Genomic DNA, 18662 nt, shown 5'->3' with positions numbered 1-18662 from the left:
TCATTCTTTTCACAATTACATAGCATTACTTTACACTGACTAAACAGACCATAATTTACTAGTTCCCAACAGATAGTCATATGATCATTTCTAATGTTTTGCTATTATTAATGTTGCAGTAATGCTGTACACAGTAATGTGTCATTTTGTACATATGCAAATGTAGCTATCAGAGCAAGAGTTGTATTCTTGGACTTTTGGGAGAAAGGGTATGTGCATTTGTAATTCTGACATATGCTGGCAAAATACTCTCATTAGAATTTATCAATTTATACTAACAACCTATCAAAACTTGTTTACTGACAGCCTCACCACACAGAGTGAATTATCAAATATAAGGATTTTTGTTAACCCGGTATATGAAAAAAATGGCACCTCATTGTAGTTTTCTGCATTTCTCTTAACATGCATGAAGTTGAAGAGTATGCATCTGTTTCAGAGCCATATGTATTTATTTCCTTTTCTGTGGAATGCCTGTTCATATCTTTTGTCCAGTTTGCTACTGGACTGTTGTCTCTTTATCTCATCAATTTCTAGGAGCACATTATTTATGTATGTATGTATGTATTTTAACCCTTACACAAGGATATTTTTTTATTGACTTCAGAGAGGAAGGGAGAGGGAGAGAGAGAGAAACATTGATGCGAGAAACATTGATCGGCTGCCTCCCATACACACTCCAACCAGGGATCGAACCTGCAACCTGGGTATGTGCATGACCAGGAATTGAACCCAAGATCTTTTGGTGCACAGGATGATGCTCCAACCAACTGAGCCACACCAGCCAGGGCTAGGAGTGCTTCATATCTGGGAGATTAGTGTTTCGATTGTAATGAGTCATAAATATTTTCCCATTTCTCTTTCAACTTTGTTTCCAGTGATTTCTATCTAACAGAATTACTTTTACTTTCATGTAGTTTTTTTCTAGGCCTCTTCACAATTTAGTCAGAAAGGCTTTCTTCATTCCAAAATAACAAACAAATGTACCCATATTTTCTTTGAGTACACTTATCATTACATTTACATATTTGATTCATTTGGAATTTATCTAAATATATACATAGAGGTACTAATCCAACTTTTTTATTCCCTAGAAAATGCTCTTATTCTAAGATCATATTTTGAACAGCCCCCACTTGAAATTTCCCCACTGATTTCTGGTGATTTAAGTCTATATCTGGGTTTTATATTCTGTTTTATTGGTTTAATATATCTATTTGTAAAACAAAAACTATTAATGCTTTAAAATTAAAATGTTAATATCTAGGTACCTATATATTATTTATGCTCTTATTTTTCAGTTTTCCTGGATAGTTTGGTTTATTTTTTTCCATATGGTTTATTTTTTCCTGGATAGTTTGGTTTATTTTTTTCCAAAAGAGAATCCATTTGTCTAGTTCCTGCAAAAAAATACCATTTGGTATTTTTATTAGGATCACATTAAATTGACAAATTAATTTTAGAGAAAACTGGCAGGGTTCTGTGGGTTGAGTATTCCTATTCACAAATGTGGTTTCCAAGTTTTTGGTGTCCTGCAGAAGTGCTTCTAAGTCTTCTTCAGATAGGTCATGTACATTTCTTAGGTTATTCCAGGATCATTTTATCTTTTTCTTGCCACTGACATCTAATTAGTTCTTGTTTCCACTGTATTTTTAATTTTGACTTTGGGCAATTCATTTAACCTCCTGAAGTTGTATTTCCTTCACCGATAAAACTAAGCTAATATATATTTTGCAGGGTGATTTTAAGACTTTCAAATAAGGCATAAAGGATTCCACACAGTGCCTGGCACAAAATGGTAGTGTTATTATTTTTAAATATCAGCATTCTAGCATCTAAATAATATACTCTAATCAATTTCTTGACAATTATGAAGTCTGTATCTTTCTTCTACCTTTACATTTTCATAATAACTTCTAAGTGTTCCCTTTCCCCCTATTCCCAGTTGCAGAGGTTACTCCCCAAATGTGTGCAGAAATAGACCTATCTTTAGCCAGAGGTAACACCAACATGTCAGACTTTTCCCTAATTACTCTTCAGAAGATAAGTGTAGGTCCATTAGAGAGCCTCATTATAAAATCTATGGCTGAGCAATACTTGGATCAGAAATCAGAAAGTATACATGTTCTAACTGATAAATACTTGAGATCTTGGGATCGACTGTGAGAAGTAATCTAAGCTCTACTTTACTTTCATCATGCCATACAAAAAAATAAAATAAATGAATAAATAAATAAATAACTTCAAGTAACAGGTAAAGCAGCTAAACGTTCCTCTGTTTTCAGATGCTCCTAATTCTGCTTCTTAGGGCGTCTTTTACCCTGACCCTGTCCCTTCCCCACTCCCATTTCTCTTTCAAGAAGCAACAGCAATATCTCAGATTACAGCAACAGCATATTTCCCTGGGGCACCTGCCCACATGCCAGCACATACACAATTTATAGTTACAATTATTTTGGTTATTAGTGAAATTAAAAGCAACATGTATGTGATTGTATCTTGTGACTTCAAAAAACTTTGTTTTCAGTAAAACCTGGAAGGAAGTCATAAAGTCAGACATAACTAACTATAGGTTTGTGTCAGTTAAGCAAGAGTAAGAAGTGAACCTATTAATAAAATTCAAATAAGCAGGCTAAAAAAATGGCACCTGGCAACTACATGTTTTTATTTTATCTATATATAAAAATTCAGGTTTACAAAACAGATGAAGTAGAGTGGGCAACCACTTAGGTTACCTTTAATTTACAAAGATGTTATATTATCAGGTACTTTAAACAGTCTCCAAAAAGCACAAAATTAGGTATTGTTAATGGTTATTAATTACTTGATAGGTTGGAACCAGGGAGTAACTTATGGTTGGAATGTTAGCCTACTCTGAATTGAAGATAAAACAAAACTGGAAATAAAATATTTCATGCCTTTAGCCCTGATCTTTCTCCCTACTTACAGTATTGAATTTGTTACTGATCACTGAATTTTATTGTTCAAAATAAAATTTACCTCACCAAATCTTTTTATCTCTTCTCTTAAAACAAAGTAGTTAACATTCCTCCTCTTCCTGGATTCCCTATTTCTACTAACTACTGATTCAACCTAAGATCATACCTGGCTCTTCCCTTTACCATTACCATTCACTTCCATATGGTTTACCAAAGTGTCCGTTCTTTCTGCCTCCCTGATCTCTCCTTCATCTACCTGTTCCCTTCTTGTTTTAAAGGACTACTATTATAACCTAATTTATCTCCAAATTATCTCACCTCCTTTATAAAAACCTGGTAATTCCTACTACAAATTATCAGTGGATATCCATCAAATTAAATTGAAACTCTCTAATTTGATTAATTCTATAACCCGACCTCAATTTTACTTTTCTAACCTTCCTGCTTACTATTCTCAGACATTTCAGGCAACTCAGATTTGGCTATTGCCATTTGAGCTGCTTTACCTATAAAGGAATCTTTTTCATTCTTTGAAATACTATGTATCCTTCCAGCTCATATGCTCTTTCCCATAGAAACTCACCTATGATCCACTCCACCCCGAATGGTTAATATTCATCTCCACATAGTCTATGCAGCAGACTTAGTACGTTTTATATTTAGATGTATTTCTTTTTATTTGTGTACTTGTTTTATCTTCCCTTGTAAATGTTTAAATGATATTTATCACATTATACTCAAAAGTTTGTCAAATGAATACATTTTTAAAACATTCATTTGCAAGTATCTTCCGGGATTATCGACTGTAAAAGGCACAAGTGTGCTTAAAATTTTAAAATAAATCTAGTCCTCATTCCCTCTGTATTTGCTAAAATTAAAAATGTTCTTTTTCCTAAAGAAATAAACAGATGCAAATAAAAACTAAATGTATGTATATGTTCATGGCAATATTAATTATAACAAAAATCTGGAAATTCAAAAAAATAGAACAAAAATAAATTTTGGTACATTTAAATAATGAAATGTTAAATTATCATTAACAATATCCCTAAATATTTAAAAACATGGAAAAATACTAAGTTATTATTCAATTATTACTGGGAGGAAAAGAAATAAGATTTTTTAAAAAAATAATGTGAAAAACACATTACTAAAGAATTCTAAAATGTTTTCCTTATGGCCAAGAAAAGCTGAACTAAAATTCTGCTGTGCTATAACTAGAGAAATTACTTTCAACAGTGCTACATTTGTATGTCATACGGGGGACATGGCACCCTATGAATACCTACTAAGGAGATGACAGAAACTAGACCACCGAGGGTGTCACCTGCAACAAGAATCCTTAATAAACGCCCAAACTGTGGAAGTGAAATCTACCATACTCCTGGTTCTTTCAAGGAAAGTATATGGCTCACTTACAAGCAGATAAAAACACTAATACACCAAACACAGAGAGAAAATCATTGCTTCCAAATCCTTTTAAAAAGCCTCTATTTGCAAACTGCTCAGATTTGGCAACTACTGCTATTATTGTCTCCTTTGGGGGTTAAAGGTCTTATAAAGCACTCACCAAACCAATGCATCCTACACAGAGATACATGGCAGACTTGATAGAACATAACTAATCCAAGTTCCAATGTTAGCCACCAAATCAATCGACTGGGCCTTGGACAGCAGCATAGCACAGCATTAAACAATGAAGGGATATAGAATATGATACATAACAGAGGAAAGAGAAAAGATTGGGTGTTACCATGACAGGTTTTTGTTCATTTGTTTAAATATTCTTCATACCACACAAGGGTATAATGAAGCACCAAAGTGGTATCACAATGCAAGATCTTGGTAAAATAATGATTTCAATAAGCCATCAAATAAAATGGCAATGAAACAATCTGTGCATTAGTATTTGATCTGCCTCAAATAGAAGTTACTACTGTAAATAATTCTAAACATAAGCACAATTTAGTGAATAAGGTAGGAGACTGGTAGACTTAAATTTTCAGATTCAATTTATAGCTGTTCACCAGTCACCTGCTCTTTTGACAAGTTACTTACCAACTTGTGCTGCCATTTCTCCGTAAATTTATCCCCTAAGATGAGGATAATTCTTGCAAATTGTGTCACAAGCATTTTGAAAGGAACCATGAATTATTGTGTAATGCTCTTGAAATTCCTCAGATGTAGGCTCCTACACAAAGTAAAGTATTATTATACATCTCTCTAACAGTAGTCATCTGTTTGCATTATGATTTTTGTTCCTACCCTTGACACTGTGATTCTTGGGCACTAATCTATCTCAAAGTGTCCAAAGCAAGCTTCCATTCCTAACTCAAGTAATTACTTTTTTCAAGTCTTCATATATCATCCATATCTTTCTCTCTTCCTTAGAAGGTACAGTTAAAATTAGGAGTTATAAAACATAATCAGCTTCTTTGGTATTACACACTTTGGTTCAATAAGAAATATATGGAATAATTTGGTACTTTTAATCCACTCTTAAGTGAATAATTTTATTTTCCATATTTATACATTTATTTTCCTATATTGCTTTTCAAATTTTAAGTATATTTTAAGGAGTTCATTACTAGATTTATGTTTTATGAACAAGGAGAGCAGGTCAGAAAATGAAGCAAGAAAGGCAAGCAAGTAATTACTGCTATGTGACCAAAATAATTTATTGGAATGACCCAACAACAGAAATTACCATTCTGGGCTACAGGAAACAGAATCAATGCTCGTAATCTTTCTATCTTCTATAGAAGAGTTGAGCATAAGCTCCATAAGTTTTATCATACTATTCCAAACTTTATTGCTGGTTTTGCTTATCAAGTTAGCCTTCATTTCAAGAATAAAATATATACATTTAAATTTTTAGTTGGTGTTGGTGCAATATTACATCTTAAAATAGAACTCTCAACCTTCTTATATTGTTCCTAAAATTGCTTCTCTTTGAATTTATGCATGGGGGTGTGTGGGGGAGATAACATAATATCTTCACTGTATAACCTTAGTTATAATATTTAAGAGATTTTTTTTTAAACCCTCAGAATCACATTAAAATACTGATGGAAACTAGTTTCCTCCTAGGTGAATACATATTCTCTACCTTCTAACTATGGCAGGGGAAAAACTTTGTGGGATAAAAGTAAAATCACAGAATTTATAATGGTCTCTTATTCGCTGGCCTAGTGATAGATAGTCTCTTAATCTCTTTTAACTTCAGTTTCCTCATATGTAAAATGGGGCACGTAAAACCTGCCCCAGCTACCATACAAGACTGTTGTGAGGATTAAATGAGATAATCTACTTCAAAGAATTTTGCAAACCATAAAAAGCTATCAAAACAGTCATTTTTTAACAGAACAATATCACATTATTCACAAGTTATGGTCATAAAATAATTTAGTACTGTTTCTTACATGAAACAAATGGAAATACATGTGTAAAACATATTACATGAAAACAAATGTGCAAAACACAGTCACCAAATTATACCTACGATTTGATATATAATGAGTAAATTATCTTGTTAAGAAAAGTACACTTCCTGTGTTATTTAAAAATCTTTAGAAGTGAATTTGGAGGGATAAAAATAAAACAATTTAGCTGCACTAGCCTAGTATATTGAAGATTTAACATAATTACTCATTAGCTATGACTTAAGAAACTGAGAGCCAATAGCTAAAAAAAAAAGTTTAAAATAATTCTTATGAAAGGAAAACAAAAACAGTACATGAAAGTGAAACAGATGTTCATGTCTCTGGAAGTAACTGAGAAAGAGCTAGTAGTGAAAGCAAGGGGTATGCATGTACAAGAGAAAGGAGCTGAACATGGCATAATCTGCACTCTTGGTGTAACAGTGAAAGCTTCCTCTGTGGTTTCTAAAAAGTTTGAGTGGAAAACTCTCCCAATAGGCCACAGGTCAAATCTATTTAACTATACTGTAAGGCTGAGTCCTCCAGTAGGTTATCAAGACTCAAGAACAGCTTATCCTTAATGACTGAGACCACCTTTCTTTTTAGAGTATTTAGTATGGTTTTAAAGCCATCTCAGTAAAATAAACAAACAAACAAACAAACAAACAAATTCTTAGCTCCCTCCATACAAGTTTAAAAGCTCTGATGAAGCGAATTACTATGTTTATAACATGATCCTAGAAATTCAACCAGACTCAATTACCAGAAGACTTTAAAACCAATTAAATAAGAACTTATCTTCTAATTCAGTTCTCAAACTCACAAATTTTAAAAGGGGTACATTTAAATCAATAAGGAATTATTCCAAAGGGAAATAATTTTAGTTAAAAACACTGTTTTCCATTCAATCACCTTAAACCAAAACTGAGGTTAAAAGTCCTGATATCAGAGTTAACTACCTCCCTTTGAGCTTCTTCTTCTATCTCTATAACCAAAGTACACTTCTATATATCGTTGAAACTGAACTGGTAATAAAAAGCTTTTTTCAGAATTAGGATCCCCTCCTATTCCAGCCTCAAATTTATTTTCTGGCTATTTATGTGATCAATGATTGAATTAAACTTAAGACTTCATTTTCTCCCAGAAATCTTTCTTTAATTCTATCCCACAATGATATTCCCCAACATTTAAATTTCCTAGACTCAAAGTATGTATCACATCATGTCAAATTTCAGTTCTCTCCAGTTATTTTATTTATGTGTGCCTGAACTCCCAACCCAGACTCTAAATTTTCCAAGACAAAGTTCATGCCTTTCATTTCTCTATAGCACAGACTGTGATGTATCCTGTACAATGAGGCAATCCTAAAGAGGTATCATAAATTAGGTAAACCCACCCTCCCAACCTTTTATTATCAAATAATGGTTCCAGGATGAATCAATAGGGTGATATAAATGTCACAATGCAATCATCACAATGTCAACGTGACCACAAAGAAGCTTCATCTAGCTAGTTAAGTTTCTCAGAATCTTACCTATAGAGTTAAAAGCTGTTGCAGGCACTATAATCATTTATACTATTCGTGCAGTATCTACCTGTATCCTGGAAACAGAACAGGTGTTTGTTCAATAACATTTAAAATGTTAAAGCTTGGTAAATTTCAGTAACTATACTGGCAATTTCTATGTGCTGGCTTTGTACTTTCTTCTTGCCCTGGTATCCTCTCAGAAATTACTAAAGCAATACAGATATGTTCAGTTATTTCTGTAGGGCATGTTAAATTTAAGAATAGCAACAGTTCCATACCCTGAAAATCTCAACCTGAGGCAGCATTCCAAGGTAAGCAGAAAAGGTAAAGGATTTATCTGCCTCTAGCAGTGATAACAAATATTTATCAGTAAATTATCATTCATGTCTACCAACATAAGATTATGAAAATCTGGTAAGATTCCATAAAATATTCTTAATGAGGTAAAGTACATACAACAAAGCTGCCATTTACCTTGAGTTCTGCAATAATAAAACCTACTGTATTAAGCATCACCCCCATTCATCAAAATAATTGTTACAAATTAAAGCAGAAAAGAGATTAAGACTCTAACAAGAAGAAAGGATGAAAACTGTCCAGTATTTATAAGAAGAGTGAAGTTCGGCATGGTGGTGAGATGGTATAAAGGATGAATAACATGCCTTAATTCAATACTTTAATGTATTATACCTACATTAACCTCTCAAAAGTAAACTAACACTAGTAAAGAAAAATAACTGCCACAGAAAATACTTAAGTGCCATATTGTTGAAGTCAAAAGAAGAAACTAAATCAATACAGCTGCAGTCTTATCTGAATTCACCACCTTAAGAGTTAATTTTTAGTTATACTTAAAGCAAAATAAAATTCACATAATAATGATATTTCTAAGTGTGGTAATATTTGATTTTAAAATATGTATAGCCGGGAAACAGCATAAAGTGTGACCACATTCCTCAAAATTCTCATTACCCTGTAATTATTTTAAATTTAGCTTGTTTGGCTACTACAAAATCAAGGCATCTCAGAGTCACAAAACCTTTAATAGCTAGTGATGCTACTTGAAACCAGATGATTAGGAGAACAAACGATATTTCAAACTAAACCAAATAAAATTACATATTTAAAATGCTACAACAGGGAGAAAAATAGAAGAATTAGGATATATTTTAGGAAAGTAAAATGCTTTCATATTAATATTTTTTTCTTTCTAATGTATGAAAAACACAGTAAATTATGCATTTAAAATCTGCCCAAGGTGGCTGAATAGTACTTGTTAAAAAAGACCTGCATACTATATACTCTATAAACACTATACCAGATATCTAAACAATGCAAACTGTTTTTCTCTATTTGTTTACATCACCATAATTACGTTCTGAAACCAAAGCTTCATAAAATAAGGATTTATAACAGTAGTAGTTAAAAAAGGAAACCACAAAATAAAGTACTTAGAAGTATGCAAATGTAAAGGATATATTTAAATCCTGGTATGCTTTTAAAGTTTGATAAAAAATATGGGTCTAGGAATAGAGAGATTATTTGAAGTTTCAAACTTAAATGATATAATTATTAGAAATACCAAACAAAACAATTTTCAACTTACCTGGTTTCTTTCTGGATTTTTCATGACCTAGCTGTCCTAGATCATTACATCCACATGTGTACACTGTTCCATCATCCAGAACAAATACAGTATGTCTGAGTCCACATCCTACATCTCGGACCTTTTTGTTTATAAAAAAGTCACTTTTTCTGGGCTCTAATACAATTTCTTCATCAATTCCACCCAAACCTAGCTGTCCAAAAGATGCATTTCCCCAGCACAACATGTTTGTAATTCTTTAGGTCTTCCAGTTTCAATAAAAAACTCCCTTCTGAAACACTGGAAAGTTGGAGGTATCCCTATGTCTGAAGAGATAGAAAAAAAGTTAAGATGACTTCAAAGGAAACATGATGTATCATTGTTCTTTCAAGAGAGAGGCTACAATAATCATTACATAGTGAACATTAAGTCTATTTCACAATATGCTACATATAAGCATCATTCAGTTTCAAAAACCAATCAGTTGTATTTTTAAAAATATATAATATAGAAACATTTAAAGAAAATTTATCACTCTCCATGGGTCTTTATAAAATTTAAAACACTTAGTTTTTACTTTTTATCTTGTGATAATCTACTACAAATATCAAGTACCTTGATGAAATTAATCCTTTTTTTTTTTTTTGCTTTAAGTAATTTCAGTGGAAGAAGTAAGACATCTATTCACTGCTTCAACAATCAAGTAATTATACAGTGAAAAATTTAGCCAACTACAGAAACATAAAACCCTGAAATCTCAAGTCACAGAATAATTAAACCTTCTAATACCTACCTCCACATCAACAGAAAACTGAAGTTCTTATCTGTAATACAAAACCAATAATGGAAACTTGAAATTTCCCACAATTTAAATGACTTCCAAGTATTCATGCCAATATTGAGGCCCTAGAAAAAACTGTTCTCTTGTCAAGACTTAAGAAAATCGCCTCCAAAGATCATACTTATTTTTTTTAAAATCAAAATAGTAACACTCCGATCTCACCACAAGTTTAATTTTAAAACTAAATCAATGGACATAATGATAATACTGACAAAAAAAATACCCAGTTTAATACCAAGGGTCTCCTCAAAATTCACCATTATCTATTATGAGCGGTAACCGTGACAGTAAAATAGTTCCATTCCCCTGGGCAATCAATACCTATACCTCTGAGACAATTATTTGAGGGGGGAAAAACTGCAAGTAACTCCAACACTGCCGACTTTTCAAAAATAGGGATGGGGGATGGGCCATTGATAGTTTGGTGGCGAAATCTGCAGAACTTTCCAGTACACTGAGCATTTCTTCGTTTGTAAAGACACTGATAACAAGAGTCCACTTCATCTAAATCTAAACAGATCTTTAAATACATCGCGTTACTAAATAACACAACTACAGGAAGTCAGCCTGAGTCCCGTAGTAATTACCCACATTCATTATTACGCAGAAACTGAGAAGTTTCAAAACCCAACTTTCCTACTAGCAAGTGCCGAAGCTGTCCCATTCCATGAGCCCGTCCATTCACAGAAGTTTGATTTCATTCTTTTGGAACATCAGAACTCTATAGCTCCCTAGAGTTCTGCCCTGTCTCCCCGAATTTTTTATTTTTTTTTTAATTTTAAGAAGAGAGGACAGGGAAATACCCCTTGATTTCAGCGCACGAGGTTTAACCATCCTTTTCTTTAAAAAGTCAGAAAGGGTGTAAGGAAGGCGTCCTCACGCCCAGCAACAGGTAGGGGAATGAGAAGCAGTTTTTATTCCCATCATATACTCCCTGAACATCCACTCAGATCAAACTCAGGGGAACCAGGGGAGAGAAATCGTCTGCACACACCCAGCCTCGCGGGCCGACCAGTCAACTACGGCAGCCACCGCTCGCAGAAGTCGCAGAGACCAGCGGTCGAGGCTCCGCACCTCTGCGACCATCAGTCCGAGGGGGCCCTTCCCGAGGGAGGTGCGACATTCCTGCCCCCCTGCCAGGGAGCCCCTACGCTGCCCTCGTCCCCCGCCCCCCACCACGAGGAAGCGCTGAGAAAGCACCCAGCGCCTGGCCGGCCTGTATCCGCCCGCCCGGCCTGCCCCATTCCGACGTCGTCACACGCCCCCGAACCCACCGGGGCAACGACTCACCCGACCCCTCAAGGCAGAGGGAAGCCCAGGGCAACGGAGGGCGGCGCCTCCCCAGAGAGCGAGGCAGCGCGGCAGCGCAGCAGCTGAGGCAGGTCTCTAGCTCTTGGACCCTCCTCCTTGAACCAGTGGCGGCGAACACCAGGCAGGGCTCCTCCGGTGTCGTTGCAGCTCCTCGCTGCTGGCCTCCCGGCTCCTGTGAAACTTTCCTGCGTCCCCTCTGAGAAAAGCAGCCGCCGCCGCTGTCCAGTCCGGAGACAGCCGTCAGCGACCCGGATGGTGCGGGAGGGGAAGGACAGGAGCCGAGCCCGGCGGAGAGCGCGAAGGGTGGGGAGAGTTCGGGGAGAGGCTGGGAGAAGGGAGAGGGGGAGGTGACTAGGCGGGGGAGGGGGGAGGGGTCTGCCGGAAGTGAGCCACGGAGCACGCGCACAAGCCCGCCCACTTCCCGGCCCGCGCTACGGCGCCGGAATCCTTCCTTTGCACGCCGCGCCGGCGCCTGCGTAGTGTGCGGTTCTGCGTGTTCAGAGTAGAAGTGCCAAATGCCGAAGTTGGGAGTTTGCGGAGACCGCAGGAGGTGTGGGCATGTTTCGTTACAAAGCTTCAACGTCTCCCAGAGCGTTTTAGTAAAGACAATCTCTTTGGATTTGTTGGTTTGTTTTCCTACTCGTAGATTTCAGTCAATATTTGTTTATTCTGTCTTCTTCCAAGTAGAATTTTAAATAGCGGATGAAATATAAGTATAGTAAGGCGCGTGGAGCCTTTTAAAATTTTCTCCCTTACCTTCAGCTGGAGCTAATCTAAGGCTGACAGGTATACTCATAGCAATGTCTGAAACGATGGCATTAAATGTCAACACCCCCAGTTAGGCTTCTGATAATATTGATGGCTTCCATCGGTTTCTGCAGTCTCCCTGGAAGATAAACTTTCATTGCAGGATCACCTTCATTCAGGGAAAATTAATGCATGTGGCTAGAATCCCTGCTTTATAAAAACGGAGTTTGGATTTCCTAGACTAGTCCACCTAATGTAATCTCTTAAAAAGGAGGAAACTTGAAAGCAAGGCACTTTGGGTAATTTATTTTAGACTTTGCTAGAACCCGTGACTTAGGAGTGAATGTTGAGAGCTTACAAAGCATTCCACAGTAGGTCATGTTTCTTTATCTCATTGAAAAATATTTTTCAGATTAGTTAGTGTGCTAGAATATGTATAAGTGTGTGTATTAGTTTCCTAGGGCTGCCATAACAAAATACCACAAAGTGGATAGCTTAAAACAACAGAAATTTATTGTCTCAATTACAGGAGCCAGGAGTGTGAAATCAAGATGGCAACAGGATTGGCTCCCTCTTGGGCTCTCAGAAATTTTTTTCCATTCTTCTACCCTAGCTTCTGGTGGTGGTTTACAGTCTTTGGCATTCACTATATCTGCCTCCAACTCCACATGGTGTTCTTCCCTGTGTGTCTCAACAGTCTGAGCATTATTTAGTGTTCTAATTTCCATCTTAAAAGGATACCAGTCATTGGATTAAGGCCCACCCTAATCCATTATGACCTCTTTTTAAAGTGGATCATATCTGCAAAGACCCTATTTCCAAATAAAAGCATGTTCTCAGGTAGTGGAAATTAGGACTTCAACAAATCTCTTTGTGGGACCCAATTCAACCAATCACAGTATGTTACAGAAATAAGTGTAAAAATGTCAAGACGCTTAAGCAAAGAAAGCATAATTTCAATATTGGGAGTGGTGAGAATGTCCACAAAAAAAGTGCTTTATTATTTTGGTAGCTTCATTGTTTTTATAGAACTTTTGTTCTCTTTTAATGTTAAGAACGTGATGCCTCAGAATATACCATTAAAGGGGAAGTTCTAGGATTTGGGATTTTTGAGATATGTACTTCATGCTGCAACAAATCAATACTAAAATTTGAGTGGCTTAACATAGTAAAGGTGTATTTTTTACCTCCTTAACAGTCCCAAGCGAATGAAAGCTGATTTCCAGGAACCTGAGGAGATAGGGGTACGGAGAGCTTCTTAAAATTCTTATCTGGGTTGTGCCACATATTACTTCTGCACATACAACATTAGCAAGAACCAGATACCTAGATGTAAGGGAACTGAGAAACAACCCCTGTCTAAGTTCCCAGGTACTACTTTATACCATAGAAGAGAAAGCCTGAATTGGTGGACAGCTATCTCTGCCATATGGATGCATCTCTCTGAAATATATATTTTTTTTGTAGAGAATTTTTATGAGTTTATTTGAGCCAAACTGGCAACATATGCCAAGAACAAGATTTCAAATGCTCTTCTCTCTGGAATACTTTTAAAGATAGGTCTTGCTTACAGAAAATAGAATGGACATTTCTAGATGTTCCTTTTAACTTTATAAATCTGTGAAACTGTAGTGCAAAATCATAGAAAATAGCCTGAGATTATCTTTAAGATGAGACAACTATAGGATCAGAGGGGGGTAGTAGGGTAATGTAAATTTGCTGCATAAAAGTAGCATGAGATATTGATGAGGAACATGGCCTCTGATGCTGGTTTGTCTGGATTCAGAGCCTGAGCCTACAGGCCACCTCAAACCTCTCTCCTATGCTCTCAAACAAGCCTACAGACATTTACTAATTATCTGTTTTACAGAAAATTACTTCTCAGTCACAATTTCTATAAATGGGGGATGTTAATTCATATCTCACTGGATTGTTGTGGGGATTTAATAAGATAACAGCCTGGCCGATGTGGCTCAGTGATTGAGCGTTGGCCCATGAACCAAGAGGTCACCAGTTCGATTCCCAGTCAGGGCACATGCCCAGGTTGCGGACTTGATCCCCAGTAGGGGTTGTGCAGGAGGCAGCCGATCGATGTTTCTCTCCATGTTTCTATCTCTATTCCTCTCCCTTTCTCTCTAAAAAATCAATAAAAACATTAAAAAAAAAAAAAAAAGATATCATGTACAGTGCCTTGAGCCTGGCAAGTGTTTTATAAATGATGGCTGTTATTATTACTAATATTGTCTCTTGTGAACTACAAGTAATGAAAGAACATTTTGGAAAATATTCCATATCACCAATAATGAAATTATTTTAATTTAAAGCAAAATAAAATATTTTTTACCTACTGTATCATTTTCACTTTAAAAGGTAATGTTTAGGCTGTTGAAGCACCACTAAAATAGGTATTCATTCTGTCCCACTCTTACCTTTGCTCCCTTCCATCCAGCCATATTGTTCATGCTGGACCTCACCTCACTTCCTTCATTCAATTCTCTCCTCATGTCATCTCTCCAGTATTCCCTAACTATCCTATCCAAAAAACCACCTCTTCACTCTCTATAATCTCATACTACTTTATTTTCTTTCATATCTGTTATCATCTGATATTTATTATATAATTTATAAATGTATATTATATTACATATGTAATATACAGATAATTATATAGACAGTGTCTGGCCTACAGCATGTGCTCAGAAGTTATTTAATTATTAATTAGTGGTGTTGGCAGCATTGTGAGTTAACACAAATAAACATATTTGGTAATATGTTTCAAGAGGCAGTAAATGTCACTTAACCCTTCATAATAATAGCAATGTTTATTATGAGATAGTGTGCTAAACTATTACATCACTTCTTGGACTCTGTCCTAAAGAAATACAAGATGCATTTAATAAATATTTATTGAGCACTTACTATGTGCCCCCTCCCGATTCTGGTAAGAGGGATAGATAAAAACAGACGCAGGAAGATAAAAGTATGAACAAAGATTTTTATTGTAATGTTATTTCTAATAGCAAACATTTAAAACAACCTAAGTTACAACAGTGGGAAAATGGGATGAGTGGCAAGGTTAATCCTTTTATTGTTAACTTTGAAAGGACAGAATGGTATTGTCCAAAATAATCTGTCACCAACTGTAACCAAATCACAGATTTCACCTTGACTGGACAACTGAAAGAGTCTCCTCTAGTCATTTTACCCACTCCTGCTTTCCGAGGTTAGAGCATCCATTTAATCAAGAAGTTGCACGGCCACACTTTCTTAGGTCCCTCAGTGAGTCCCTAAGAACTGGAGAGTTCTGCTCCTTTCATTCCCTGTCTTATGGGCCCCATAGTCATTTCTCCTTAGCCTTTGAGCTAGTGTTATGGCTTCAGCCTGAAATGTATACAATGCAGGTCTTTTACAAGATTCTTCAATAAGTCTTTACTGAGCACTTAACTCAGTGCTGCCTTCCCAATTCTAGTAGTAGAGATTCAAAACAAAACAAAAACAACAACGAGGCAGGCAAATAAAATATTTCAGTTTTTAATAAATACTAGGGATAGAAATGGGGTAGAGATGAAGAATAATAGAGAAAGTCCTTGAAACAGAATGGACAGCACAGACCTCAAAGAGGAGTCACTGTTAAGACAGAACCCCAGGGAGAGGAGGAGAGAGCCCAGTTCGTGGCCTTCCCCCATCTCATCAGGTCCAAGCCCTTTCCCTGGGGGATGGTAACCATACTCTATTCCATAATCCTCATGTGACTCCACTTCCAGCTGGCTATGAAGATGGATAAAGAGAACCTGGACCACTACCCAGTGGGGCCCACAGCACTGGTTTGGACTGCTGCTCCGCACACGGACCAGAAAAGTATGTGGGACCGTAAGCTGACTTTCTTTCCTCGTATCCAATGATGATTAGAGTATACTCATCTTCCTTCTTTTTGCTTATGTCAGGAGATGGCTTAAATAAATAACTTAGATTGGTCATGAAAAACACAACAACTGGAAACAAAGAGTATGGGGAGCCCTGTGAAGAGGGAGCAAAGTGAAGCCCTGGGGAGGAAAGAAGGTGGCATTTTCCAGGAACTGAAAGAAAGTTAAGGTAGATGGAGCGCAGAGGCACCAGACATGGTTGGTGATAGGCGGCCAGAGCTCAGACCCAGCAGGGTGGTTGAGTTTCACTCTCCTTACTACTCGAGGGCTCTATGCTGGGAGAAGGGGTGATGGTGATACATGTGGAGAGAAAGGTTTCACCTGCTGCTGAGCTGGGCAGGCGTGCTGGGTTAGGGGTCTAAAGGAGGGAGGTGCTTTGGCAGTCCTCGCAGCCACCGAGGGAACCAGGGCGGCTGTGGTGGGGGGAGTGCATTGGAGACACGCTGTGGGAGTAGGACTGACGGGCTTGCGATGGATGGTTTGTAGGAAATAGAATGCGAAGAATGCTGGGCCGCTGGTGGGTCTCTGACTTGATGTTTCCTGTTATGATATATGCCGTATAACATAAAGAAGAATAATTCTGGCCCAGCCAGGCGTGGCTCAGTGGTTGAGCATCTACTTAGGATCCAGGAGATCGCAGTTCGATTCCCGTCAGGGCACATGCCTGGGTTTCGGGCTTGATCCCCAGCAGGGGGTGTGCAGGAGGCAGCCGATAAATGACTCATCATTGATGTTTCTATCTCTTCCTCTCCCTCTCCCTTCCTCTCTCTGAAATCAATAAAGATATATTAAAAATAAAAATTTTAAAAATAAATTAAATTAAATTTAAAAGGATCTGGTTGATCCTTTCAAAAGACTTATTTTTTAAAAAAAGAATTCTGGATATTTAATATGGAATTTTTCTCAACTTTCATTCTCACAATTATACTAACCTTTCCTGCTCCAAATTTACATTCTACCTGCAATTTCCTTAGCAATATCCCAGTGTGAAACAGTAGTAATGTTTATATTATGAATATCTGAAACATTTTTAAATGCTCTCTTTTTATAACTCTATAACTTCTTTGTGTTTGTTTTTCACCCCCTGATTATTAGGACTTCAACTGGCATTGAAACAGGCATAAGCCTGAAAAATCACATGTAATGTGGCCCTTGACCAGTATGTGGGGATGTGTTCATGCCTTTGAAATTACAGTGCAATTACTCCAGTTAGTACCCTTTCAGAACAGAGAAAGTGCTCAAGATTTGGCCTGGGTCTTTTTTGTGTGTCAGTAAATAGTAAAAATTGTTTTTAAAAACAAAGACTGAACTATACTATACTTTAAAATTAATGTTATCCCCAGCAATCGTAAGATGAGGATTCTGCAAGTTCTAATTAATAATGAGCATCACTGAAACAATACAATATGAAGTGTGGGATCTATATGAATCTTTATTAAGCCTATGTGTTTTTCTTTTAAAGAAAGCAATTAAAATAGCAATAAAGAAGAGGGATCTCAACTATAGATCTTAACAGTGAAACTTTTGGGTAGCAAATTGAACTGTTTTGTTGCTACTGATTTTAAAGGGTCTTATAAAGCTGTCTGAGACTGGGAAGCTCTAATTTAGCTGTCAGAAATATGAAATCTGGAAAGTTCACTTTATTTGGTTCCTTCTGCCAGGTCCCATAGCAACCTAAATTGGTAGTTAACATAACCTTCATCAAGTCAAAAGGCAAGATTATATATATACACACATATATGTATACACATACATATACATGTATGTATATATTTAAGTGGCATGTCTCACTGCCTTCAAATAGGATCAGGTCTAAAAATCTATAACTACAAGTCTTTGTCAAATTAGCGGTACTACTTCTCTGAATGGAAACTAGGCACAGAATGATTATGTTCATCTATTGAATTCTTTATTAATAACTTTCAAAGTAATTCTGCAAAAGAAACAGTCTTCCTGCTCATCATATTTGATTATCACTTTTTAAAGGGCGTTTTCAACACATTTTGGATTCCTAATTATTAAAAATCTTATGAAAGCACAGAGGACCACAAAATAGCAGGCATCCAAAAATAAATAAAACACAGGCATTTTATGAATAGATTTTCATTAGAGTTTGAAAATGTATTCTTATAGCCTCAATGTAAGATGTGATAGCCTGAAGGAACAGTTGAGAAGTAGTGACTAGGTAGGACAGCGTTCCTAGAAGACATATTATAGTTGCCATCTCCACTTTATCTAAGTGCAGTTTAACTATATTAAAATGACAGAAATGTTTGCCCAAGAAAAATGCCATGCAGTTCAAGCTGCTGTTTTACTTTTTTTTTAAGTTTATTTTTTATTGTTGACATTATTACAGATGTCCCATATGT

General features: G+C 36.4%; 2 protein-coding genes across 4 annotated transcripts in view; one reads left to right on the top strand and one right to left on the bottom strand.

Annotated features, from left to right (window-relative positions):
* HERC4 (HECT and RLD domain containing E3 ubiquitin protein ligase 4) overlaps window positions 1–11958 on the bottom strand; it is a 108389-nt gene extending 96431 nt beyond the window's left edge. The window contains exons 1-3 of one of the 3 annotated variants that reach the window (XM_081157958.1): window positions 11603–11958; window positions 10265–10295; window positions 9493–9797 (exon numbers count right to left, since the gene is read on the bottom strand). In XM_081157958.1, coding sequence (XP_081014084.1) covers window positions 9493–9718 — 226 coding nt within the window. In that variant the 5' untranslated portion in view covers window positions 9719–9797; window positions 10265–10295; window positions 11603–11958. The remainder of the gene's footprint in view (window positions 1–9492; window positions 9798–10264; window positions 10296–11602) is intronic. The other 2 variants (XM_081157959.1, XM_081157960.1) reach the window with 2 other exon arrangements.
* Window positions 11959–16158: 4200 nt separating this feature from the next.
* The window catches only part of MYPN (myopalladin), a 96639-nt gene continuing 94135 nt past the window's right edge, over window positions 16159–18662 (top strand). The window contains exon 1 of the mRNA XM_081158446.1: window positions 16159–16228. The gene's annotated coding sequence lies outside the window, so the exon portion shown is untranslated. The remainder of the gene's footprint in view (window positions 16229–18662) is intronic.

The sequence above is a fragment of the Miniopterus schreibersii genome (assembly GCF_964146895.1).
Source record: "Miniopterus schreibersii genome assembly, chromosome: 14".
Lineage (NCBI taxonomy): Eukaryota > Metazoa > Chordata > Mammalia > Chiroptera > Miniopteridae > Miniopterus > Miniopterus schreibersii.
The sequence above is the reverse complement of the archived record's forward strand: the minus strand, read 5'-3'. Positions and strand labels throughout refer to the sequence as shown.